This window comes from Babylonia areolata, chromosome 13 (assembly GCF_041734735.1).
Source record: "Babylonia areolata isolate BAREFJ2019XMU chromosome 13, ASM4173473v1, whole genome shotgun sequence".
Lineage (NCBI taxonomy): Eukaryota > Metazoa > Mollusca > Gastropoda > Neogastropoda > Buccinidae > Babylonia > Babylonia areolata.
This window is the reverse complement of record NC_134888.1, coordinates 40,717,016-40,744,950: the sequence shown is the minus strand read 5'-3', so window position 1 is coordinate 40,744,950 and position 27,935 is coordinate 40,717,016. Positions and strand designations below refer to the sequence as shown.

General features: G+C 48.0%; 1 protein-coding gene across 1 annotated transcript in view; it reads left to right on the top strand.

Moving 5' to 3' along the window:
• The first annotated feature begins 8,105 nt into the window (after positions 1–8,105).
• Positions 8,106–27,935, top strand: part of LOC143289278 (anosmin-1-like) — a 40,034-nt gene continuing 20,204 nt past the window's right edge. The window contains exons 1-8 of the mRNA XM_076598279.1: positions 8,106–8,198; positions 10,679–10,747; positions 11,482–11,716; positions 13,617–13,831; positions 15,201–15,333; positions 16,492–16,625; positions 19,838–19,915; positions 27,729–27,785. Of these exons, the coding sequence (XP_076454394.1) occupies positions 13,652–13,831; positions 15,201–15,333; positions 16,492–16,625; positions 19,838–19,915; positions 27,729–27,785 (582 nt within the window). The 5' untranslated portion in view covers positions 8,106–8,198; positions 10,679–10,747; positions 11,482–11,716; positions 13,617–13,651. The remainder of the gene's footprint in view (positions 8,199–10,678; positions 10,748–11,481; positions 11,717–13,616; positions 13,832–15,200; positions 15,334–16,491; positions 16,626–19,837; positions 19,916–27,728; positions 27,786–27,935) is intronic.

Here is a 27,935-nt window from a genome sequence, read left to right as displayed (position 1 = left end):
ACACACACACACACAGACAACCGAACACCGGGTTAAAACATAGACTCACTTTGTTTACACAAGTGAGTCAAAAACAACAACAACAACAACAACAACACTCGGTGATTGGAGAACACTTAGAAATGGGATACTTCAAAATATGTCATCCCCCTCTCTCCCTCTCTCTCTTTCTGTCTGTGTGTGCATGCGTGTGCGTGTGTGTGTGTGCGTGTGTGTGTGTGTGTGTGTGTGTGCTTGTGCTTGTGTGTGTGAATGCGTGAATATGTGCATGCGCGCATTTGTGTGCGTGTGTGTGTTTGAGTACGCGCGTGCGTGCATGTGTGACGGAACGATTGAATAGCATATGTGTGTGTGTGTGTGTGTGTGTGTGTGTGTGTGTGTGTGTGTGTGTGTGCATATATATGTGTGCGTGTGCATGTGTGTGTGTGTGTGTGTGTGTGTGTGTGTGTGCGCGCGCTCGCGTGCGTGCAGCCAGTGATTTGCAGGGACGTGTGGTTACGGCGGTGACACTAATGGTACGTCGTTTAGGCCTGAAGGGTCATTTCAGGGCGCTGTTTTACGTCTTCATAACTATGGGAATCCGACCTTCTCCTGCTTCCCTGCCAACACTTACATTCTGTCTGTCTGTCTGTTTCTCTCCGTGTCGCTACGTCTCTCCTGTCTCTGTGTGTGTCTCTCTGTCTCATTCTCTGTCTCTCTGTCTGTCTCCGTCTCTCTGTCTGTTTCTCTGTCTCTCGCTGTCTGTCTCTTTCATTTGTTTTCTCCATGTGTCCCTTTCTGTCTCTTTCACTTTGTTTCTCTTTCTCGCTCGTTCGCTTGAAATTGCTTTTTCTTCCAGTCTCTCTCTCTGTCCCTGTCTTTCTTGCTGTCTGTCTCAATCTCTCAATCAGAGGCAGAGAGCTCTTGTTTACATTTGATTTTTAGTTCTCTCTCGAATTGTTGACTGCGATTTTTATTCCCTCGTTTTGTCATTGAAGTCCCTTGGGGAAGACCAGCAGCAAAAACATTGGGAAATCCTTCCACTTGTTGTCTACCTGTGTGTGTGTGTGTGTGTGTGTGTGTGTGTGTGTGTGTGTGTGTGTGAAGAGAGAGAGAGAGCGAGAGAAAGAGAGATAGAGAAACAAATCCAAGCCCAGATAATTTCGGGTGTTTTTGTTTGTTTGTTTGTTTGTTTGTGTGTGTGTGTGTGTGTGTGTGTGTGTGTGTGTGTGTGTGTGTGTTAATAATAAGAAGAAGCGTTGGTTTGATAACTTTGAACCTTAAGGTCTGGATTTTGCTTGGTGAGGGTGGACGGGTTTTCAGCTGGGTTGTACCTTAGGGGGTGCACGGGAGGGGTAGTGCCTCTAGAGGGGGGCTTGTCACGCTCTTCCGGGAGTGGTTCATCCTCTATTGGTCCCCACCGGCACCCAGCTGTCACCTATGGGTCCTAGAAGCTGCTAGCATGCGGCAGCGCCCAACCCCCGGGCAACGGCTTTGACAGGCTGGCTAAACTAGGTGAGGGCAGCCGCCGGGTCTCAAACCCTCGGTGAGTTAGAGTTTGTCTACCCAAGCATGTGAAGACTGGATCCGGCGGACTCTGCGGAAGAAAGCTTCATGGTTCAACGGAGAGGAAGGCGGTTGCAGCAGAGCACTGTGGGGTGCTGAGGGCAGGATGAGGCACATAGGACATTCTGGTCATCCACTGCATCCGTTTCCATCTCCAGTCGTCTTGACCTCGTCTTGCCACTGGATACAGATGGTCTCGGACAAGAGAGCGAGGTCGACGGTGCGCAACTCCTCCTCACTATAAACAAAGTCATCACGCAAGTCATCAGTCATCCTTCATCCCATACCATCATTTTCCCCAAGCCCTGTGGCGACAAGCGAGCGACGAAGCGACAGGTGTGGGTACACTGGCAGTCGTAGCCGCGGACCTGCACACAGGCGGCTGAGGCCATAGGATCGTTTTTCACCTACTGGAGCAGCGGTGGAGATCGGCAGCCCCCTGAGCGACTGAGCAGCCCTCTTCAGGACAGCACTGCTCACCTCCATGGCATGAGGAAGGGGCTAGAAAAGGTGCCCTAAACATTGCCTGTTCCACACCACCCTAGTCAGCATACTGCGGCTGACGGGGACTCTACTCAAGCGGTCGCCACACAAAGGAAAGAAAGAAGAAAACAAGGAGCACCCCATTGACCATTGCCACATGGAACGTGCGTACGCTTCTGGACAGAGGCGACTCAGACAGACCACAGACCACGCACAGCACTTACTGCGAGTGAACTAGCCAGGTACAACATCGACATCGCTGCCTTAAGTGAGGCCAGACTGGCAGAAGAAGGCGAACTCTGTGAGCGAGGCACAGGCTACACCTTCTTTTGGAGTGGTCGCGGACCTGAGGAGAGACGTGAGGCTGGAGTTGGCTTTGCAGTGAAGACAACCCTTGTTGGCAAGCTGGCTGGTCCCCCGAAAGGAGTGAACGATCGCCTGATGACGATGAAACTCCCTTTATGCAACGGGAAGAAATTTACCACCATTGTCAGCGCCTATGCGCCCACCATGACCAACCCGGATGAGATCAAGGACAAGTTCTACGAGGACCTGAACGCTGTCATCACCACTGCTCCCAACGCAGAAAAGCTAATCATTCTTGGTGATTAACAAATAGTAAAGGGTGGTATCTCTCTTCATTACACAAGGTACACAACTTCAAGTCAGTGATGCTTACGCTACCGATTCAGCATCACTGACTTGAAGTTGTGTACCTTGTGTAATGGAGAGAGTTACCACCCTTTACTATTTGTTAATCATATCGTTTCCTGGCCTCATTATTTGTATCATTTCCATTCTTGGTGACTTTAACGCGAGAGTTGGTTGTGACAGCACCTCCTGGGAAGGCGTGATTGGGAAGCATGGGGTTGGTAACTGTAACAGCAATGGTCAACTACTTCTCCAGACTTGTGCCGAGCACGACCTTCTTATCACAAACACCATCTTCTGCCTCCCTACCCGTAACAGGACGTCATGGATGCATCCTCGCTCTGGGCACTGGCATCTCATCGACTTTGTCATCGCCAGGAAGAGGGACAGGCAGGACGTACGAGTCACGAGGGCCATGTGCGGCGCCGAGTGCTGGACAGACCACCGCCTTATCGTCTCCAAACTCAACGTCCACATCCAGCCCAACAGACGGCCTTAGGGCATGAAAGCACCCAAACGCCTGAATGTCAACAAGCTGGAGCTAGGCAACATCAAGCAGAGCTTTGCTGACACCCTGGAGGAACGTCTTGAGTCCACCGTGCTGGACAACCAGAATATGGAGGCAGCATGGGGCGCACTGCATGAGACGGTGTACAACACTGCCATGGAGGTGCCTGGGGCCTTCTGCCAGGAAGCACAAAGACTGGTTTGATGAGAACTGCACTGAGATCAAGCAGCTGCTGGAAGACAAACGCCAAGCCTACAGAGCCCACATTGAAGATCCCAAGTCACAGTCAAAGAAAGTCATACTGAAGAGCGCACGCAGCACCCATCCAGCTGAAGCTGCGGCAGATGCAGGATTCCTGGTTGAGCAACAAAGCTGATGAGATCCAGGGCTTTGCAGACAGGAACGACATGAAGAACTTCTATAACGGCCTGAAAGAAGTCTACGGTCCCACCACCTCCGGATCTGCTCCACTCCTCAGTGCTGATGGTTCTACCCTAATCACTGACAAGGACGGGATCCTTGAGAGATGGGGTGAACACTTTGACAGCGTACTGAACCGCCCTTCCACCATCAATGATGAAGCCATCAACCGACTCCCCCAGGTGCCAGTCAGTGAGTCGTTGGATGCCATTCCAGCTTTGGAGGAGACCCAGAAAGCTATCCGTCTGCTATCCAATGGCAAAGCCCCTGGTTCAGACTTCATTCCAGCTGAGGTCTACAAAGAAGGTGGTATGGCGCTGACTGAGAAGCTTCATCAGCTGTTCCAGCTCATCTGGCAGCATGAGGCAGTTCCACAGGACTTCAAAGACGCTTCCATCATACACCTGTACAAGCGCAAAGGAAATCGTCAGGCCTGTGACAACCATCATGGAATATCCCTGCTGTCCGTCGCAGGCAAGACTCTGGCCAGAGTGCTACTCAACCGTCTCATAGTGCACCTTGAGCAAGGTCTCCTACCAGAGAGCCAGTGTGGCTTCCGGAAAGAACGCGGGACTATCGACATGGTGTTTGCTGCCAGGCAGCTCCAGGAGAAGTGTCAGGAACAGAACGCCGACCTTTACTCCACCTATGTTGATCTGACCAAGGCCTTCGATACTGTTAACAGAGATGGCCTTTGGAGAATCATGGTGAAATATGGATGTCCCAGAAAGTTCATCACCATCATACGGCAGTTACACGATGGGATGCTGGCCCGAGTCCAAGACAACGGAGAGACTTCAGAACCATTCCCTGTCTCCATCGGAGTCAAGCAAGGGTGTATTCTTGCTCCCACCCTGTTCAGTCTAATATTTTCAGCCATGCTGACAGATGCCTTCAGAGACGCTGACGTAGGCATTGGCATCAGGTACCGCACAGATGGCTCACTCTTCAACCTCAGGAGGCTTCAAGCAAAAACCAAGGTGAGGACAGACACCGTCAACGACTTCCTGTTTGCTGATGACTGCGCTCTCAACGCTGCCTCCGAAGCTGGCATGCAACACATCGTCGACAAGTTCTCTGCTGCCTGTGACAACTTTGGCCTCACAATCAGCACAAAGAAGATTGAGGTGATGCACCAGCCAGCTCCAGGAAAGCCTTACGTTGAACCAAACATCTTCATCAACGGGCAACGACTGAACGCGGTGGACAAGTTCACATACCTGGGCAGTACACTCTCTCGCACAGTTGTCATCGACGACGAGGTGAATGCCAGACCCGCTAAAGCCAGCGCTGCCTTCGGCAGACTCCATAAGAACGTTTGGAACAGGAGAGGCATCATCCTGGAGACGAAGCTCAAAGTATACAAGGCCATTGTTCTCACCACACTGCTCTATGGATGTGAATCATGGACGGTCTACAAACGCCACGCCAAAAAGCTGAACCACTTCCGCACCACCAGCCTCAGAAAACTTCTTGGCATAAAGTGGCAAGAGAAGATCCCTGACACAGAGGTGCTCACTCGTGCAAACATGCCCAGCATCTACACCATCTTGATGCAGGCCCAGCTGCACTGGGTAGGCCATGTAGTTCGCTTGCCAGACCACCGGCTCCCCAAGAAACTGCTGTACGGCGAACTCCAGCATGGCAAGCGCTCCCATGGAGGCCAAAAGAAGCGCTTCAAAGACACTCTGAAAGCTTCTCTGAAGGCCACGACACATGGGAGCTGAATGCAATGGGCAGACCAAAGTGGCGTTCAGCTGTCCACAAAGGCGCCAAATCCTGTGAGGCCAACAGAATCGCTGCAGCAGAGCAACGCAGACTGGCCAGGAAAAGCAGTGCCAGCAAGTCCCCGACAGCCGCCACCATCCCCTGTCCACACTGCGTCAGAACCTTCCAGGCGCGGATTGGCCTGATCAGTTATCTGCGCACCCACAGAGCCCAACCCACCCACCCCCAGGATGACTAGATGGTCCTCGTCGATCCCGACGGACGAACCACACACCATAAACAAAAATCAGAACGCTCATGTTTGCCGTGTGTGTGTGTGTGTGTGTGTGTGTGTGTGTGTGTGTGTGTGTGTGTGTGTGTGTGTGTGTGTGTGTGTTTTGTGTGTGTATGTATGCGTATGTGTGTGTGGATGCGTCTGTGTGTTGTGTGTATGTGTGTGTGTGTGCGCGCGCGTGTGTGCGTGTGTGTGTGTATGTCTACGCGCGTGCGTGCGTGTGTGTAATAATCCACATCATTATAAGCAGGAAAATGTGAGAAACTGGCTTAGTTTCTCCATAGTAGCAATTGACGATGACCAAAGCCAAGAACAAAACAGCACTGCGTTGTGGATCAAAAGGTTCTCCAGCCACGCTGTGCACTGACTTGTCCTGCCTTCCCGGATGGCGCGGCGGTCCAATGAAATTTTGTGTCCGCTGTTTAGGACCCAGGAAAATGCACTAACTCTTGCCCAGCCATCAACGACGAAGGTGACAGCGTTCTCCTGCCCCTGCTCCAAACAGTAAACTGTGTTGTGTCACAGGCATGATGAAAGAGAGAGTGGGGGAGGGGGCAGAGGAGGAGGGAGGTGGGGGCGGCGGGTGAGAGAGAGAGAGAGAGAGAGAGAGAGAGAGAGAGAGAGAGAAAGAGAGTGTGTGTGTTAGATAGGCCAAATGAATAAATTATAACTGCGTGAAGTTTTGTTACAAAGAATAAGGGAAAAAAGAGAGGTAACAACATCTTACATCATTAGACTGAGAGAGACAGAAAGAGAGAGAGAGAGAGAGAGAGAGAGAGAGAGAGAGAGAGTGTGTGTGTGTGTGTGTGTGTGTGTTTTGGTTTGTTTGTTTGATTCTCTCACCCCCTCTCTCTTTGTCTTTATCTCTCTCTCTTTCTCTCCCCCCCCCCCCCCCCCCTGTGTATGTGTGTGTGTGTGTGTGTGTGCGTATTTGACGGAGGAGGGAGGGTTGAGAGAGGTGGATCGAAAGGGTAATACCACTGTCAGCAGGTTCCAAAGGTCGGGCTGTTCATTTTTTCTTCTTTTTTGGGGTGACGGAGAGGGGGGGGGGAGGTGAGGAGGGTGGGGGGTGGAATCTAGAGCCTCCGATCTGCAGCGAGGCTCTCCACTTTTCCCTGTGTAACAAGCCTGAAACTTGTAAACACCCCCACCCCGTCCTCCTCCCAATGCTGCCGTTATCCCCGGATCATTGGTGCCTCTCCGTTGATGGAAATTTACCTACACAGCGGCCACTTCTTGCACACGCCGTCAAACTGACATTCTTTCCGAGGCGCTCTCTCATAATGTTTAAACTCCGATTAAAACTCATATTATAGTTAAGTTTTGGTTAATTGATTAATCAGTTATCCCCCTTTTTCTACAGGTTTAATCAGGATATTAAAAAAGGGAGGTGGGGGAGTGGGTGTCGTAAACTCGCCCACCCCCTCCCACTCATTCCATCCCCCCTCCCCTTCCTTCCGCCTCCCCCCCCACCCCCCACCCCCACCTCTCCATCCTCCCACACACAGCCACAGCCGGCTTCGTCTTTCGCAGTCCCCTAGCTTCAGCAGTCCACAGGGAACTATCGATGTTACGTCGCCAGGTGGCCACATACCAGTGGAGACCCTGCACTGCTGCTGAGTCACTTCGATTGTGCTCAGAAGTAGCTGTTCTGATTAAATATGATCAGGACATCACATGCTAAGCCCACTACTGATGACTATAATAATATTACGACGTAACAGAAGCAAATGGGGGAAATTCTACTATGAAAGCCTTTATTGATTCTAACTGGACCAATTTTACCCCCTTCCTCACCCCTCACCCCTCGGGGGCCATTTTAAACTGACCTTGAAGGTCCGTCTTACTCCTTATCCAGGAGGGGTATAACATATCTGAGGGTGAGAGATAGGGTGAGGGGAGTCAGTTCTGACTAGCTGAAGTTTTTTTCCCATGGGTCATTCCAGGCTAGATTACATTGATCCCCGGGGTTAGGCATCTGCGCTAGCCAGATTTGACCTCTGGGGGTAAAAAGACAATGGGGTAGCAGCATGAAGAGGGTATGACACCGGTATCATTGTCAGCTTCTTTTTCTGGACCCTCTCTGCCACCCTCCTGCAGTGTATGTGACCTCGTAGGAAAACACACCTCCGCTGGGATTCGAACCCGCGTCCTCCCAGCCGTCAGTCCGCGACGCTAACCACTTCGCCACGGCGGCTGGTTACTCAACATTAAAATTGTGTGTGTGTGTGTGTGTGTGTGTGTGTGTGTGTGTGTGTGTGTGTGTGTGTGTGTGTGTGTGTGTGTGTGTGTGTGTGTGTGTGTGTGTGTGTGTGTGTGTGTGTGTGTGTGTGTGTGTGTGTGTGTGTGTGTGTGTGTGTGTGTGTGTGTGTGTGTGTGTGTGTGTGTGTGTGTGTGTGTGTGTGTGTGTGTGTGTGTGTGTGTGTGTGTGTGTGTGTGTGTGTGTGTGTGTGTGTGTGTGTGTGTGTGTGTGTGTGTGTGTGTGTGTGTGTGTGTGTGTGTGTGTGTGTGTTGCAGGAGGAGGCGGACCCCCGGTCCCTGCCCACAAACCCCATCAGAGCCTGCCAGAGACACCGTGACTGCCGATGGGTACGTCTGGACTGGCGCTGTCCTTACTGGGCTGTGTTCAGGGGATGAGGATTTCATTTACAACCATCAACGGCACACACATATACACACGCGCATGTGCACGTATACACATAGACATATGCGTGCGTATACACATAGACGTACTAGAAGTATGCGTGCATACATTCATGCACACACACGCGCGTACGCGCGCATACACACTCAGAAAGGTTCTCACATTGATACGCGCGCGCGCGCGCATACACACACACATACATACGCCGAGACAAACACGCATACACACATACACACACACACGCAGGCACGCACACACACGCGCGCGCGCGCTGCGTTTTTTGTTGTTGTTTTTTTAAGTCTGTGTTTCTCAATGTAAGAAAAATGTTTGTCTTATCACATGCACTACTTTTACTTACATGGTTTGCCGTAGAAATGTCTTGGAAAAACAACCAAAAAATGAAAATTAAAAAACAAACAAAACAAAATGAAACAAAAAAACAAAAACAAAACAAGACAAACAAACAAAAACAAACAAAAAAACAAAACAAGAAAACAGCGGCATAAATGCTAAATGATATTGTGAATGTGACGTTTCCGTGACAGTTTCCGTTTCTCAATGAGGCGTCACTGCGTTCGGACAAATCCATATAAGTTACACCACTTTTGCTAGGCAGATGCCTGGCCAGCAGCAAAACCCAACTGGTCAGGTCTTGATCACGTAATTATATTACTATGTACCTATCAGAGTGGTTTCTTTTACCCTTTTTTTTTTTTTTTTTTTTTGCTCCATCATCTGCACCGTTTCAGTGGCATTATTCCCACTCCGCTCATTTAGATTTTCCCAAACACGGCCACAGTTCCAGCGTCGGCAGTCCGCAGGGAACCATCGATGTTAGGTCGCCAGGTGGCCACACACCAGAGGAGACCCTGCACTGCTGCTGAGTCGCTTCGGTGGTGTTCAGTGGTGCCTGTTCTGATTTAACGTACTTAGGACACCACCTACTAAGCCCCCTACTAACGACAATAATGGCTTAGTCGCGGAGCCAGACTGAGTCAGCGTCCCTCCCAGAGTGGAGACCGCCACTACGTCCCTCAAACAACAGCTCCCCCATGAATCTGCCAACACTGAAGACATTGACAAGACTCACCCCAAGCACGGAAGTGGAAAGGTATCGAAACTGAGGTCACCATGAGAGCAGGGCATGAAAGGCCACAGTGTGGTATTCCAGTTAAATTTGTGAGGGAGAGACCGGGACTCGATCCCAGACCCTCACTGACACTCTGTTGGCAGATAGACCACCTAACACCTAACCATTGACACTCTGTTGGCAGATAGACCACCTAACCATTGATACTCTATTGGCAGATAGACCACCTAACCGTTGACACTCTATTGGCAGATAGACCACCTAACACCTAACCATTGACACTCTGTTGGCAGATAGACCACCTAACACCTAACCGTTGACACTCTGTTGGTAGATAGACCACCTAACCGTTGACACTCTGTTGGCAGATAGACCACCTAACCGTTGACACTCTGTTGGCAGATAGACCACCTAACCGTTGACACTCTGTTGGCAGATAGACCACCTAACCGTTGACACTCTGTTGGTAGATAGACCACCTAACACCTAACCGTTGACACTCTGTTGGTAGATAGACCACCTAACCATTGACACTCTGTTGGCAGATAGACCACCTAACCATTGACACTCTGTTGGCAGATAGACCACCTAACCATTGACACTCTGTTGGCAGATAGACCACCTAACACCTAACCATTGACACTCTGTTGGCAGATAGGACACCTAACCGTTGACACTCTATTGGCAGATAGACCACCTAACCATTGACACTCTATTGGCAGATAGACCACCTAACACCTAACCGTTGACACACTATTGGCAGATAGACCACCTAACCATTGACACTCTATTGGCAGATAGACCACCTAACCGTTGACACTCTATTGGCAGATAGACCACCTAACCGTTGACACTCTGTTGGTAGATAGGACACCTAACCGTTGACACTCTATTGGCAGATAGGACACCTAACCATTGACACTCTATTGGCAGATAGACCACCTAACCGTTGACACACTATTGGCAGATAGACCACCTAACCGTTGACACACTATTGGCAGATAGGACACCTAACCGTTGACACTCTGTTGGCAGATAGACCACCTAACACCTAACCGTTGACACTCTATTGGCAGATAGACCACCTAACCGTTGACACTCTGTTGGTAGATAGACCACCTAACACCTAACCGTTGACACTCTATTGGCAGATAGACCACCTAACCGTTGACACTCTGTTGGTAGATAGACCACCTAACCGTTGACACTCTGTTGGTAGATAGACCACCTAACCGTTCTACCACCTTCTTCCCAAGGGTATCAACGAATGAAATTAATGAAAGTGTGTGTGTGTGTGTGTGTGTGTGTGTGTGTGTGTGTGTGTGTGTGTTACAGTGTCTGTACGTGTGTGATCGCCCAGAAAACAACTATACCAACTCCACCGCCTGTCTCCGAGACTGCAGGGTACTGCTCTCTCTCTCTCTCTCTCTCTCTCTCTCTCTCTCTCTCTCCCTCTCTCTCCCTCTCTCTCTCTCTCTCTCTCTCTCTCTCTCTCCCTCCCTCTCTCTAGCATGTGTACATTTTGAAGCGTCGGATTTGAGATAAGTGATTGATTCCTGTGTCCTTAGGGTTAAATTAAGGAGAGGTGTGTGATGTATGGATGGGTGGGTGGATGGATGGATGGAAGGGGATGGTGGATAGATTGATACGTAAATGGATTAATGCTTGTATGGATGGATGATTGTATGAATGGATGGATGGATGGATTTGTGCATGGGTGATTGAATGGATGAATGCTGGTATGGATAGGATGAATGGATGAATGCTGGTATGAGAGGATGCTTGTATTGATTGATGAATGGATGCTTGTATTGATGCTTGCATGGATTGATGAATGGATGCTTGCATGGATGGATGGATGAATGCTAGTATGGGTGGATGGATGAATGCTGGTATGGATGGATGGATTGAATGGATGAATGCTGGTATGCGTGGATGGATAGACTGAATGGATGAATGCTGGTATGGATGGATGGATGGATTGAATGGATGAATGCTGGTATGGATGGATGCTTGTATTGATGCTTGCATGGAGGTATGGATGGATGGATGGATGGATGGATGGACAAAAAAGGAATTTGCATGATTCTGATTTGAAACTCCCCACCTCCACCCCTACCCCCTTCTTCTCCTTCCAGTACACCCGAACCAGGCCCCGCAGCGGGGGTCGGCAGGCGTGCGCGGAGGCGTGCGGGTTGGTGGGCAGGGCCAGCAGTGCACGTGGGGGCACGTGCCCTCCCCCCTCCTCCCTCCGCGGTTTCCGGGCAGCCTGCGTCACCAGCTGTGGGCGTGACGGGCAGTGCAGCAGGCCTGATGAGAAGTGCTGCAGCAACGACTGTGGGACAGTGTGCTCCAGGCCCTCCGACCTACATAGTGAGTGTGACGTTGGTGGTGGTGGTGGTGGTGGTGGTGTTGCTGGTGGTGTTGTTGTTGCTGGTGGTGTTGTTTTTGTTATTATAGTATAATATATTGTAGTTGTCGTTGGTGCTTTTCTTATTGGTGGTGGTGGTGGTATTGTTGTTGTGTTGTTGTTGTCGTCGTTGGTGTTTTTGTTGCTGGTAGTGGTAGTGGTATTGTTGTTGTTGATGGTGGTGGTGGTGGTGGTGGTGGTGGTTGTGTTGTTGTTGTTTTTGTTGTTGTTGGTGGTGGTGATGTTGTTATTGTTGTTGTTGGTGGTGGTGATGTTGTTATTGTTGTTGTTGGTCGTGGTGATGTTGTTATTGTTGTTGTTGGTCGTGGTAATGTTGTTATTGTTGTTGTTGGTCGTGGTGATGGTGTCGTTGTTGCTGGTGGTTGCGGTGTGGTGTTGTCGTTGTTATTGTTGTTGGTGTTGTTATGGGTGGTGTTGTCGTTGTTATTGTTGTTGGTGTTGTTATGGGTGGTGTTGTCGTTGTTATTGTTGTTGGTGTTGTTATGGGTGGTGTTGTCGTTGTTATTGTTGTTGGTGTTGTTATGGGTGGTGTTGTCGTTGTTATTGTTGTTGGTGTTGTTATGGGTGGTGTTGTCGTTGTTATTGTTGTTGGTGTTGTTATGGGTGGTGTTGTCGTTGTTATTGTTGTTGGTGTTGTTATGGGTGGTGTTGTCGTTGTTATTGTTGTTGGTGTTGTTATGGGTGGTGTTGTCGTTGTTATTGTTGTTGGTGTTGTTATGGGTGGTGTTGTCGTTGTTATTGTTGTTGGTGTTGTTATGGGTGGTGTTGTCGTTGTTATTGTTGTTGGTGTTGTTATGGGTGGGGGTGGCATTGATAGTGTGGTCTGCACACTGAGTACATTGTTCTTATCCTTGTTGTTGTAACAAAGAAAGAGTATTAACATCTGTAACAAGTGCACAGAACAGGAACTTCTTTTTTTCGGTTTTTGATGTCTCAGAATTTAGGACACGTTGCTTTCTACATTTGGATGATGAATGGGTGATGAAGACGCTGTTAACTGGGGACTTCTTGACAAGGCTGTATGTACATCCCGGCGTTCAGCCTGGTGAGAGAAAGGAGGAAGAAGGGGGAATTTCTGTTCAACATATCGCTGATTGAAGACATTTTGGTGGAGTATTAATGTCTACATTTGAGTACTATCGTTTAGAAGAGGAGGGGGTGGGGATGAATGGTCACTTGGGGAAAACCGGGTATAAGGGAGGTAAATTTTGAAACAAATGTCTAAATACAATTACAGAAAATTACTTAATGGACTTCGTGAAAGAGAAGTCGCTAATCTAACAAGCGAAACAACTGTTAATGAATGTAGAAAGTTAAAACCATCAACGTTCTAACGTTCTCAGTGACATGAGATGACACACTTTCCTGCAGGTAAGGCTTGTGAGAGATAAAAGACACCCGCCGTGTCGCTCAGGAAATTGGAGCAACACTCCCCAAAAGACGTGAAGTGGATGAGCCTCGACTGCCTGTTCTCAGTCTTCCCCATTCCAGCCCTTGCCCATACTTAGCTGTGGCTAGGAGCCGTCCAAAGGCAAAAAACAACAAAAACAACACGAACACACACACACACACACACACACACACACACACACACACAGAAGACACTCTTGCCTCAAAGCCAGAAAGTCAGACACGACATGGGTGCCAAACAGCCAGAAACATTAAGACACTGTTTGACTTGGCACCACAGAAAGCCTCAGCAATATCTGAATCAGCACAGTGCTGACTTCCCGATGGGGCTCAAACCTGCGTCCTATCAAGTCGGTGACGCCAACTACTTTGCCACAGCGGCTGTAACTGGAACTTTTTTTTGTTTTTTTTTTTGCTTTGCTCCTGTTCCAGTTCTGCCCCCTGTACCCACCAACGTCAGTTTCAAGATGCTGAAGACGGGTGGGGTGATGGTGAAATGGCGCCTGTCGGAGGAGAGTACCCCGCAGAAGCCGGGTAGATCTGGCAGCAGCGGCAGCAGCAAGGCGGGAAGTCTGTGGGCCGGGTACCCTGTGGTCTACATTCTGCGCTGGTGGTGTCCCTACACGTCTGGTGCCGTCACTTCTGTGGTGAGCATGGTGTTCGTGTCGTGTCGTGTGTGTTGTGTTGTGTCGTGTGTGTCGTCTCGTGTCGTGTCGTGTCGTGTCGTGTCGTGTCGTGTGTATTGTGTCGTGTCGTGTCGTATCGTGTCGTGTCGTGTCGTGTGTGTCGTGTCGTGTCGTGTCGTGTCGTGTCGTGTGTGTTGTGTTGTATTGTATGTGTCGTGTCGTATCGTGTCGTGTCGTGTGTGTTGTGTCGTGTCGTGTCGTGTCGTGTCCTGTCGTGTGTGTTGTGTTGTATTGTGTGTGTCGTGTCGTGTCGTGTCGTGTCGTGTCGTGTCTGTCGTGTGTGTTGTGTTGTATTGTGTGTATTGTGTGTGTCGTGTCGTGTCGTGTGTGTTGTGTGTGTCGTGTCGTGTCGTGTCGTGTCGTGTCGTGTCGTGTCGTGTCGTGTCGTGTCCTGTCGTGTGTGTTGTGTTGTATTGTGTGTGTCGTGTCGTGTCGTGTCGTGTCGTGTCGTGTCGTGTCATGTCGTGTCGTGTCCTGTCGTGTGTGTTGTGTTGTATTGTGTGTGTCGTGTCGTGTCGTGTCGTGTCGTGTCGTGTCGTGTCGTGTCGTGTCGTGTGTGTCGTGTGTGTTGTGTTGTATTGTGTGTATTGTGTGTGTCGTGTCGTGTCGTGTGTGTTGTGTGTGTCGTGTCGTGTCGTGTCGTGTCGTGCCGTGCCGTGTCGTGTCGTGTCGTGTCGTGTTGTGTGTAGGGTGAGGGATTGGGGGGTGTTTGTTTGTGTGGGTAGGGGTGTGTGTGTGTGTTTGTGTGTTTGTGTGTGTGTGTGTGTGTGTGTGTGTGTGTGTGTGTCCGTTGTAAATTTTAACAAAAACTTTCTCTCTGGAAACGGAGGAGGAAATTTGTTTAATGTCCCATCACACATATCGATGATTGAAGACATTTTGTTACAGTATTAACGTATACAGTTGAGTATTATCGTTTAGAAGAGAGGGGGATGTTGATGAATAGTCAGCTGGGGAAAACCTTTGGAAAAGCTATCATTATCCACACCGTATTTGACGTAACGTTGAAATGAAATTAAAAAAAAGAAATTCTTTCCACACATTCTGATCATAATGTCAGTGTAAGTCTGGGGATGGCATAGAATTGAAAAGAAGTCAGAAATCCTTTGACAGTCATGCTGCTGTTACATTTGTGTTTCTTTTTCAGATATCGTCACACTTTCTGTTGCTGCACTGACACAAAGCAACCTCTGCTCCCTCACGCTTCATTTTGGTGTTGTTCAACAGGAATGACACGAAGACGCTGTGCCTTTTGTATTCCATGCACCCCTCGTTGGGTGTTTTCTTGGAGTAAACCCTTGACTTTGACCTTGTTGCTGTTGGCGTGCAGACGGATCGTGCCCGGACCAAGCTGCAGGGGTGCCCGTCAGGGATCTGCCCGGGGTCAAAATGTCACTTCATGGTGGCCGCGGTCAACGTCCACGGCTCCAGAGGCTTTTCCCGGGTGTCGCCCTTCATCAAAAGTCAGTGTTAACTCTCCTTGCTAGCCGCAAGGTGGCTGTGTCTTCTGTGTGTTCATAAGTATTGCTGCTTGGGCGTTTACTCCGCGTCCGTGTGTTTTCTAGTTCTTGTTCTGTCTCTCTCTCTCGCCCCCTCTCTCTTTCTCCCCCTCTCTATCTCTTTCTCGGTCTGTCTGTGTCTGTCTCTGTCTGTCTGTCTCTGTCTCTGTCTCTGTCTCCCATGGCCAGCCACTGGCCTCAATCATACGCATGCTTTTTTCAATAAGTGCACTCTCTCTCTCTCTCTCTCTCTCTCTCTCTCTCTCTCTCTCTCCGTGTTTCTGTCTGTGTCTCTGTCTGTCTGCCAGTCTGTGTCTCTCTCTTTCTCTCCCTCACTCTCTCTGTGCGTTCTTTGGATATACTCGCTGTGCGTGTCAGTCTGTATGTGACTGTAGCAATTGGTTGTGGGGGTATATGTGACTGTAGCAATTGGTTGTGGGGGTATATGTGACTGTAGAAATTGGTTGTGGGGGTGTTTGTGACTGTAGCAATTGGTTGTGGGGGTGTATGTGACTGTAGAAATTGGTTGTGGGGGTGTATGTGACTGTAGAAATTGGTTGTGGGGGTGTATGTGACTGTAGAAATTGGTTGTGGGGGTGTTTGTGACTGTAGAAATTGGTTGTGGGGGTGTATGTGACTGTAGAAATTGGTTGTGGGGGTGTTTGTGACTGTAGCAATTGGTTGTGGGGGTGTATGTGACTGTAGAAATTGGTTGTGGGGGTGTATGTGACTGTAGCAATTGGTTGTGGGGGTGTATGTGACTGTAGAAATTGGTTGTGGGGGTGTTTGTGACTGTAGAAATTGGTTGTGGGGGTGTTTTTTTCTGTTATACCGTGAGCTGTAGGTGGGTGCGAATAGTGGGAGATGGGGTGGGGTTGGGGGGAGGTATTGTAGGAGGTGAAGAGGACTTCATACTCAAGATTAAAAAAAAAAAGAAAAGAAAAGAAAAAAAAGAATAAGAAAAAAAAGAGAAAGAAAGTCCGAACAAGAGGTTTGGCAGTTTTCAGCTTCTATCGGTACGGTAGGACTGGAATCCGAGAGACCGTAGAATGATGAGGAAAGTCAAGTGGTGGTGCACTGGGAAGAGGAACTGAAAGTGAAACTGAAGTGTGTGTGTGTCAGAGTTCCTGACGCCTTCACCCCCACTACACCTGGAGCAGGTGGGGACCAGACTTCACCAGGGGGGTCAGGTGGACGTCACCATCCAGTGGCAGCCTCCGGTCCACACGGACGGTCTGCCCGTCTTCAAGTTCCAGGTGACCGCTATGTGCTGTGCTGTGCTGTGCTGTGCTGTGCTGTGCTCTGTTCTGTGCTGTGATGTGATGTGGTATGATGTGGTGTGGTGTGTTGTTCTGTGATGTGATGTTATGTGTTGTGTTGTTCTGTGCTGTGTTATGTTGTTCTGTACTGTTCTGTTCTGTGCTGTGATGTGGTGTGATGTTATGTGTTGTGTTGTTCTGTGCTGTGATGTGGTGTGATGTTATGTGTTGTGTTGTTCTGTGATGTATTGTATTGTTCTGTTCTGTTCTGTGCTGTGCTGTGCTGTGCTGTGCTGTGCTATGCTGTGTTGTGATGTAATGTGATGTGATGTGATGTGTTATGTTGTTCTGTACTGTTCTGTTCTGTGCTGTGATGTGGTGTTATGTGTTGTGTTGTTCTGTGCTGTGTTATGTTGTTCTGTTCTGTGCTGTGATGTGCTGTGTTATGTTGTTCTGTTCTGTGCTGTGCTGTGTTGTGTTGTGCTGTGCTATGGTGTTATGTATTGTGTTGTTCTGTGCTGTGTTATGTTGTTCTGTTCTGTGCTGTGATGTGCTGTGCTGTGTTGTATTGTGCTGTGCTGTGTTGTTCTGTTCTGTTCTTTTCTGATCTGTGCTGTGCTGTGCTGTGCTGTGTTATGTTGTTCTGTTTTGTTCTTTTCTGTTCTGTGCTGTGATGTGCTGTGTTATGTTGTTGTGTGCTGTGATGTGCTGTTCTGCGCTGTGCTGTGTTGTTCTGTGCTGTGTTGTTCTGTGCTGTGTTATGTTGTTCTGTTCTGTGCTGTGCTGTGTTGTGTTGTGGTGTTATGTGTTGTGCTGTGCTATGTTGTTCTGTGCTGTTCTGTGCTGTGCTGTTCTGTGCTGTTCTGTGCTGTGCTGTGTTCTGTGCTGTGTTGTGTTCTGGTGTTATGTGTTGTGCTGTGCTATGGTGTGTTATTTTATTTTTGTTTTTCCTCAAGGCCTGACAAAGCACGTTGGGTTACGCTGCTGGTCAGGCATCTGCTTGGCAGATGTGGTGTAGCGTATATGGATGTGACCGAAAGCAGTGACGCCTCGTTGAGCTACTGATACTGATACTGATACTGGTGTTGTGGTGTTATGTGTTGTGTTGTGCTGTGGTGTTATGTGTTGTGTTGTTCTGTGATATGGTGTTGTGTGTTGTGTTGTGTTCTGTTCCGTGTGATGTGATGTGCTGTGATGTGTTGTGCTGTGGTGTTATGTGTTGTGTTGTGCTGTGGTGTTATGTGTTGTGTTGTTCTGTGATATGGTGTTATGTGTTGTGTTGTGTTCTGTTCCGTGTGATGTGATGTGCTGTGATGTGTTGTGCTGTGGTGTTATGTGATGTGTTGTGCTGTGGTGTTATGTGTTGTGTTGTTCTGTGATATGGTGTTATGTGTTGTGTTGTGTTCTGTTCCGTGTGATGTGATGTGCTGTGATGTGTTGTGCTGTGGTGTTATGTGATGTGTTGTGCTGTGGTGTTATGTGTTGTGTTGTTCTGTGATATGGTGTTATGTGTTGTGTTGTGTTCTGTTCCGTGTGATGTGATGTGCTGTGATGTGATGTGCTGTGATGTGTTGTGCTGTGGTGTTATGTGATGTTTTGTGCTGTGGTGTTATGTGTTGTGTTGTTCTGTGATATGGTGTTATGTGTTGTGTTCTGTTCCGTGTGATGTGATGTGCTGTGATGTGTTGTGCTGTGGTGTTATGTGTTGTGTTGTGCTGTGGTGTTATGTGTTGTGTTCTGTTCCGTGTGATGTGCTGTGATGTGTTGTGCTGTGGTGTTATGTGTTGTGTTGTTCTGTGATATGGTGTTATGTGTTGTGTTCTGTTCCGTGTGATGTGATGTGCTGTGATGTTGTGTTATGTGTTGTGTTGTTATGTGCTGTGTTATGTTGTTATGTGCTGTGTTATGTTGTTCTGTGATGTGATGTTCTGTGCTGTGTTATTTTGTTCTGTGATGTGATGTGATGTGATGTGTTGTGTTGTGTTGTTCTGTGCTGTGTTATGTTGTTCTGTGATGTGATGTGATGTGTTGTGTTGTTCTGTGTTGTGTTGTGTTGTTCTGTGATGTGATGTGATGTGTTGTTTTTTGCTGTGGTCTTATGTGTTGTGTTGTTATGTGTTGTGTTGTTCTGTGATGTGATGTGTCGTGTTGTGTTGTTATTTGCTGTGGTGTTATGTGTTGTGTTGTTCTGTGTTGTGTTGTGTTGTTCTGTGATGTGATGTGATGTGTTGTGTAGTGTTGATTTTTGCTGTGGTGTTATGTGTTGTGTTCTGTGTTGTGTTGTGTTGTTCTGTGATGTGTTGTGTTGTGTTGATTTTTGCTGTGGTATTATGTGTTGTGTTGCGTTGTTCTGTTGTGTTCTGTGCTGTGATGTGATGTGTTGTTCTGTTCTGTGCTGTGCTGTCCTGTTCTGTGCTGTACTGTGCTGTGCAGTTCTGTTCTGTATTGTGCTGTACTGTGCAGTCCTGTTCTGTATTGTGCTGTACTGTGCAGTCCTGTTCTGTACTGTGCTGTGCTGTGCTGTCCTGTTCTGTTCTGTACTGTGCTGTACTGTGCTGTCCTGTTCTGTTCTGTACTGTGCTGTGCTGTCCTGTTCTGTACTGTGCAGTCCTGTTCTGTATTGTGCTGTACTGTGCAGTCCTGTTCTGTACTGTGCTGTGCTGTGCTGTCCTGTTCTGTTCTGTACTGTGCTGTACTGTGCTGTCCTGTTCTGTGCTGTACTGTGCTGTGCTGTGCTGTCCTGTTCTGTACTGTGCTGTACTGTGCTGTGCTGTCCTGTTCTGTGCTGTACTGTGCTGTGCTGTGCTGTGCAGTCCTGTTCTGTATTGTGCTGTACTGTGCAGTCCTGTTCTGTACTGTGCTGTCCTGTTCTGTACTGTGCTGTACTGTGCTGTCCTGTCCTGTTCTGTACTGTGCTGTGCTGTGCTGTCCTGTCCTGTTCTGTACTGTGCTGTCCTGTCCTGTTCTGTACTGTGCTGTGCTGTGCTGTCCTGTCCTGTTCTGTACTGTGCTGTCCTGTCCTGTTCTGTACTGTGCTGTGCTGTGCTGTCCTGTCCTGTTCTGTACTGTGCTGTGCTGTTCACTACATACAAACATCATGACACCAGTCACACACACACACACACACACACACACACACACACACACACACAGGTAACTGTCACTTCAGACAGGTGTTCAGCAAATGATGATGTACCTGCGTATTTCAGGTGTTCTGGAGTGACCATCTTCCCCCGGCCAGTCCCAGCTACATGCGGTTCCACATGTACAGACGGGTGCTGGACGCTGTGAGTAAACAATACACGTAAAATGTTGCATGTGTGTTTGTGTGCGTGCCTGAAATCTGATTGAATGACGCAGGAAACGAGTGATGAGCGCCCAATGGCAGCCGTCAGTCGGCTCTACCCAGGTAGGCAGCCTGTTGTGCAAATGACCCTGTGTCTGTAAAGCGCTTAGAGCTTTGTCTCTAACCGAGGATAGGCGGTATATAAGTATACATATCATAATCATTGATCATTGATCATTGTACTGACCTACCGATATCACTTTACTATGTGGTTGGGGGTGGGGTGGAGTGGGGTGGAGGGAGCAAGGTGGCAGAATGGTAAAGACGCTCATCTGCCAATACAGTGTCCGTCAGGGAAACCATCCCCGCTCTACCAATACAATGTCCATCACGGAAACCATTCCCGCTCTACCAATACAGTGTCCATCAGGGAAACCATCCCCGCTCTACCAATACAGTGTCCATCAGGGAAACCATCCCCGCTCTGCCAATACAATGTCCATCAGGGAAACCATCTCCGCTCTACCAATACAGTGTCCATCAGGGAAACCATCTCCGCTCTACCAATACAATGTCCGTCAGGGAAACCATCTCCGCTCTACCAATACAGTGTCCATCAGGGAAACCATCCCCGCTCTGCCAATACAATGTCCATCAGGGCCCGGAAACCATCCCCGCTCTACCAATACAGTGTCCGTCAGGGAAACCATCCCCGCTCTGCCAATACAATGTCCATCAGGGCCCGGAAACCATCCCCGCTCTACCAATACAGTGTCCATCAGAGCCCGGAAACCATCCCCGCTCTACCAATACAGTGTCCGTCAGGGAAACCATCCCCGCTCTACCAATACAGTGTCCATCAGAGCCCGGAAACCATCCCCGCTCTGCCAATACAGTGTCCGTCAGGGAAACCATCCCCGCTCTACCAATACAGTGTCCATCAGGGCCCGGAAACCATCCCCGCTCTGCCAATACAATGTCCATCAGGGCCCGGAAACCATCCCCGCTCTGCCAATACAGTGTCCGTCAGGGAAACCATCCCCGCTCTACCAATACAGTGTCCATCAGGGCCCGGAAACCATCCCCGCTCTACCAATACAATGTCCATCAGAGCCCGGAAACCATCCCCGCTCTACCAATGCAGTGTCCATCAGAGCCCGGAAACCATCCCCGCTCTACCAATGCAGTGTCCATCAGAGCCCGGAAACCATCCCCGCTCTACCAATACAGTGTCCATCAGAGCCCGGAAACCATCCCCACTCTACCAATACAGTGTCCATCAGGGACACCATCCCCGCTCTGCCAATACAATGTCCATCAGGGAAACCATCCCCGCTCTACCAATACAATGTCCATCAGGGAAACCATCCCCGCTCTACCAATACAGTGTCCATCAGGGAAACCATCCCCGCTCTACCAATACAATGTCCATCAGGGAAACCATCCCCGCTCTACCAATACAATGTCCATCAGGGCCCGGAAACCATCCCCGCTCTACCAATACAATGTCCATCAGGGAAACCATCCCCGCTCTACCAATACAATGTCCATCACGGAAACCATCCCCGCTCTACCAATACAATGTCCATCAGGGCCCGGAAACCGTCCCCGCTCTACCAATACAGTTTCCATCAGAGCCCGGAATCCATCCCCGCTCTACCAGTACAGTGTCCATCAGAGCCCGGAAACCATCCCCGCTCTACCAATACAGTGTCCATCAGAGCCCGGAAAGCATCCCCGCTCTACCAATACAGTATCCATCAGGGCCCGGACTCTACCAATACAGTGTCCATCAGGGCCCGGAAACCATCCCCGCTCTACCAATACAGTGTCCATCAGAGCCCAGAAACCATCCCCGCTCTACCAATACAGTGTCCATCAGGGAAACCATCCCCGCTCTACCAATACAGTATCCATCAGAGCCCGGAAACCATCCCCGCTCTACCAATACAATGTCCATCAGAGCCCGGAAACCATCCCCGCTCTACCAATACAGTGTCCATCAGAGCCCGGAAACCATCCCCGCTCATGAATCTATCTGTGAATGCGCAGATGGCTGAATAGTCCAATCTGCACACGAAATGTTCGCTGACAGTTGGGGCAGACAAAGACAGGCATTGTCAGGGAGCTTGTTTGCCCGTGACTTTCTGGCCTGCCTCTTCTGAACAGCTGCAGCAGTCCTGTTGGCCTCGCACAACTTGGCGCCTTTGTGCACAGCAGCACGCCATTTGTCACGGTCCACTGCAGATTCCTCCCAGGAGTCAGGGTTGATATCAAACGCTTTCAGAGAGACTTTCAGAGTGATGAAAGGTCATTTTGGATGACTGATGACTTGCGCGATGAGTTTGTTTAAAGTGAAGAGGAGTTGCGCAACGTCAACCTCACTCTCTCTTCCGGGTCCACCAATTTCCAGTGGCAAGACTAAGTCGAGACGACTGGAGGATGAGCACAGATGCAGTGGATGACCAAGATATCCTTTCGGTGTCTCATCTTGCTCTCTGCACTCCACAGTGCGTTGCTGTAACCGCCTTCCTCTCCGTTGAACCGATAGGTTTCTTCCGCAGATTCTGCCGGATCCAGACTTCGCATGCATGGGTAGACACACCCCGGGGGCCAACTGCGTGTGGCATGCACACAGCACAGTGGAGCTAGATGGCCGTCGGTGGCTCTCCTGAGCCAACGCCCTTTTATGGATCTCCATAAGGGTGTCTAGCCACCCGCCTCACCAGTCCCGGAAGGGAGCGGTGGGAGTGCCGGTTTAGTCGCCGGCAACCCGACCCTGAACAGGTTGTACTGGATTACAGGTTACCAGTAGCAGATCTAATGACCTGACCTGATAGATACACACATGTATATATGCATGCACTCACAGACACACGCGATGGGCTATACTGCTGTCACACATCTGCACAGAAGATTGGTGGAGTATGTATGGATTTGTCCGAACACAGTGACGCTTCCTTTAGAAAGTGAAACGGGGGGTGGGGTGGGTGTTTGTTGGTGAACACTGTCAGCTGGTTTGTAGGGGTGGTCGTGATATCGAAAGGACATGATACAGTGACATCTATCGGATGTTGGGTGAATGGTGTTTTGTGGTAGTGATGTCTATAAGGCATTGTGTTTATGTTGTGTTCTTAGTGTGCTGTTTAAAGGACGTTGTGTGCATAGAGTATTCTGGCAGTGATATCTGTAGGACGTCATATTCATGATGTATTGTGGTAGTGATATGCGTAGAACGTTATGTCCATGATGTGATGTTTTAGTTATGTCTGTGGAATATATAGTGATATCTATACATTATGTTGTGTCCATCTATACATATAGTGATATCTATACATGATGTTGTCCATCTATACATATAGTGATATCTATACATTATGTTGTGTCCATGGTCTGTTGTGTCTATGGAATATATAGTGATATATATATATATATATATATATATATATATATATATATATATATATATATATATACACATATAGTGGTATCTATACATATAATGATTCATATAGTGATATATATATATATATATATATATATATATATATATATATATACATATAGTGGTATCTATACATATAATGATTCATATATATATATATATATATATATATATATATATAAAATACATACATACATACATATAGTGATATATATATATATATAGAATGTAGTGTCCATGGTGTGTTGTGGTAGTGATGTCTGTAGGATAGATAGATAGATAGATAGACAGACAGACAGATAGACAGATATAAGAGAACTACGAAGACTACCACTGATTCACAATGTTGCATGTTGCATTGCTGACAAATCAGGCAACACTGTCATCACTCCTTTGGATACAGATGACAGTTTGATCCTCCTTCAGGAACTAAAAAAAACTTATTTCTATGACATTATTCCAGTTAACCCTACGGACAACACTTGCAGAGTTATCAAGACCTGGGGGGATAAGTGGAAGTCCCAAGGACATCTGGAAGAAGTCATAGTCAAATATGTAACCGACCTCGAGGGAACGAGACCTGGACATTGCAAACCCCTGATCAAAACACACAAAAACCACCCCCTTGCCCAACACGTCTTTTGTTATCTGGATGTGGTACACCTAAACAACATATCTCAACAGTTGTGCAACAGGCCCTGTCCCATCTGGTCTCTCATCTACCGTACCAAGTGTTGGACAGCAAAGACTGTCTTGCTAAACTACTCTACATCAACGACGCAGTAGCCCCACTGCCAGAAAACGCTAGTCTTGCAGTGTGTGGTGTTATTTCTCTATTCCCAAATGTCAACAAAATGGGAATACCTGCTACTCGCCAGATGTTAGAGAAATACTCCAATCCATTGAATTTACAACTCAGTGCATTATGGAGGCTGTGCAAATTTCACTGGATCACAACGCCTGTCAGTACACACTGCACGATGGGACAGCCACATTTGCTACACCAAACCCTGGAACGGCAATGGGACCACCACATTCATGTGATTATGTGGACGTATTGATGGGGCCACTTGATGCTAAGCTGGTTGACACTTGTCCTGTACCACTTCTCTCATCCCTCATCCCATCAGAGGAGCGGGATGACTTCAGGCATTTGGACTGGAGCAGGTATAGGGATGATGGAATCACTATCCTGTTAGATCCTGCTCATGTGGGAGTCTTTGAAAATCACTTACAGTCTGTCAACCCACCAAACATTCAGTGGATGGTATCATGTGGAAAAACGGCATCATACCTTGGCTTGTCTATGCTTGAGGGAAAGATAGTGACTGATGTGTACAGCAAGAGTTCTCATGCTTACCTTCCCCCAACTAGTTGCCATCCTCCTCCAGTGTTCAAGGGCCTCATTACAGGAGTGGGGACAAGACTACGCATGATATGCAGTGACGACGACCTGCTTTAGCGTAGAATTGATGAGTATGCCCGCTACTTTGCCTTGGCAGGTTGGAATTTTGACAAGGCAAAATCTGATCTGGTGAAAGGTGCCAGAAGAGACAGGAGAGAACTGCTGACTGCCACCAGAAAAAAAATAACCAAAGGAACTGGCTTGGGTCACTACATTTGATCCACGATTCCCTTCCAAATCAGAAATCATCAGACGTAACACCCATTTACTCTATGCTGACCCCCCAAAACAAAGAATCTTTCCCCCAAACCTGATAACTGCAGCAGACAGACGCCTCAAAAATCTGGGCAGTATGTACAAACCCACTGTCTCCAGGCGGTTTGTGGTTCATGGCCCTGACAACATCCGAGGCTTCTTCAAATGTCAGGCACCTCGCTGTGACACCTGCAGTCATGGCCACTTCACAGACCATGGCATTTCTCCTTGGGATGGAAGGCGCTGGCAGATCAACCAACACATCTCCTGCACCACGCCAAACTATTGACCTGCAGAGTACACCCGGAGGCACAATATGTGGGATGCTCCTGCGATCTTAAGAGGAGATGGGCAAATCACAAAAGCGACTGCAAACTGAGGAAAGGCACCAAGTGTTCGGTCGCTGCCCATGTTTCTTCCACCCCTCACCCTTCTGACAACAGCCCCAGCTTTTTAAAGGTGACAGCGTTGGAGCAGGTCAACAAAGTGGAGGAGCTGAAAAGAAAACTGTTCTGGATGTGTAACCTTGGGACAGTTTTTGTTGGACTGAACACGAGAAGCAACATCCATGGGTTTTCGTTGTGAACCCTGAATTCGTGGAGTTACCAGTCTGGTTTGTCATGGTGGTGGTTATACTCCATCACTAAGATACACACACACAGAGAGAGAAAGAGAGAGAGAGAGAGAGAGAGAGAGAGAGAGAGAGAGAGAATGTATATAGACATTGAAGGAATATTTAGAACTTATTTACGCAGTAGAAGACGTCATGTAAGGTCAGTAATATGACTTAAAAAAATAACATGACGTCACCTGTTATGAGCGATGTCTTTGACCTAGCTGCTGGGTAGCAGCGAAAATTCTGATTGTTTATCTTTTTTTGTTTAACAAAATAGGTGTTGGTTTTCAACTTTGTTTTATATATATATATATATATATATATATATATATACGAATAGTGCATAACATTTGACTATGTATGCAACTCTGCTGAGAGCAAGACACAAGGAACAATAAAATACTGCTTTGACAAAGGAAAATATGGACAAATGAGAGGAAAAATGGCTTCCATGAACCTGGCACAAACTATGGAAGGAATGGGAACACGAGTCATGGGACACACTGACATCGGCGATCAGTGAGCTCTGTTGCGAATTTGTACCTAAAACAAGGAAAAATCCTTCAGGAAACAAAAACAAAAAGCCCCTGTGGTTCAGTGAAAACGCACTCCAGAAGATAAAAAACGAAACGTGAAGCATACAGGAAATATCTCAAAACCAAGGAAGCCTAGCCTATGCGAAAGCCAGAAATCAAGCAAAAAACGCCTGCCGCAAAGCTGTTAGAGACTATGAGAAGCAAATTGCCCAACAAGCTAAAATCAATCCAAAGAAATTTCACTCGTTCGCTAAAAGCAAAACGACCGTAGCTGAAGGGATTCCAGATCTACATACCGAGGATGGAAACAAAATCACATGTGACGAAGACAAGTCAGACCTACTAAATAGTTGTGTTTTTTTCTGCAGCGTTTTCACGAAGGAAGACACAGAGTCCATCCCGGAACCTAGTAGTAGTACCAGTTCAAACAGCAACATTTTAGAAGACATAGACATAGACCCTAGCAAAGTAAAAAAAAACAAACTTCAGACTCTCGACATCAGTAAATCAGCAGGCCCAGATAATATACACCCTAGAGTAATGAAAGAGCTATTGAGCAATTAGCAGATTCTTTAACGTACGTCTGAGTATTTCTAAACGAAGGAGTTCTACCTGAGCAGTGGAAGCAAGCCAACGTCACACCATTATTCAGAAAAGGAGACAAAAGTGAACCTAATAATTACAGACCAGTCAGCCTTGGAGTCCAAATCGACAGCCAACTACAACAACGGAACACACGGAAACGCACGTCAACGAAGCCAGCAGAATACTTGTCCTCATTCGCAGATCATATGTTCATTTGGACAAGGACTCAATGAGATCCTTATTCATCGCATTAGTAAGACCGCACTTTGAGTTCACGAACTGTGTTTGGGGGAGCCATATTATGAAAAAGACAAGAACCAAATTGAAAATGTACTACGTAGGGCTACAAAGTGTATTCCTGGACTACACAACGTGGACTATGAGAAGAGGCTGAAAGTCACTGGTATCCCCAACATGAGCTATAGAAGAATAAAAGGCGATTTAATTGAGATATACAAGTATACCCATGGACTGTACAAGTGTGCCTCTCCTTTCGTACTAATCTGAATGGACCCACCAGGGGTCACAGTTACAAACTCAAGAAACAGTTCTGCAGCACGAGTCTCCGACAAAACGTTTTCACGATCAGAGCAGTGGACACCTGGAACAACTTGGACGACAATGTGGTCAACGCAAAAACACTCAACAGCTTCAAAAATATGATAGACCATGTCTTCAAAGACCACATGTTCTGCAGAGACCTTCGTCATCCGCTTCGAACCACCCAAGTCGTGCCCGCTGTCACCCACCACTCAGTTACAGACTCGGCTGAAACTTAGATACGGTCAAAAGATCGTTTAGAATTAGCCCCACAGTTAGGTAACTTAGCTCTGCTCAAAAGATCAGCTAAAGGCCTTGGGGCCTAAGTTTAAGCTGAAATACTATACTATACTACTACTATACTACTATACTATAACTACTATACTACTAATAGTGATGTCTACAGGACGTTGTGTCCATGGTATGTTTCAGGATAAAACCACTTTTGTACTCCAGTCCTTGCGACCAGGGACCATATACTTTGTACAGGTGATCCTCTTTGTTCTGTTTTTGTCTTGTCCCTCTCAATGTCTGTCTGCCTGCTTGGCTGCCTTCCTGTCTGCCTGTCTGTCAGTCTGTTTCCTGCCTGCCTGTCTGCCTGTCTGTCAGTCTGTTTCCTGCCTGCCTGCCTGCCTGTCT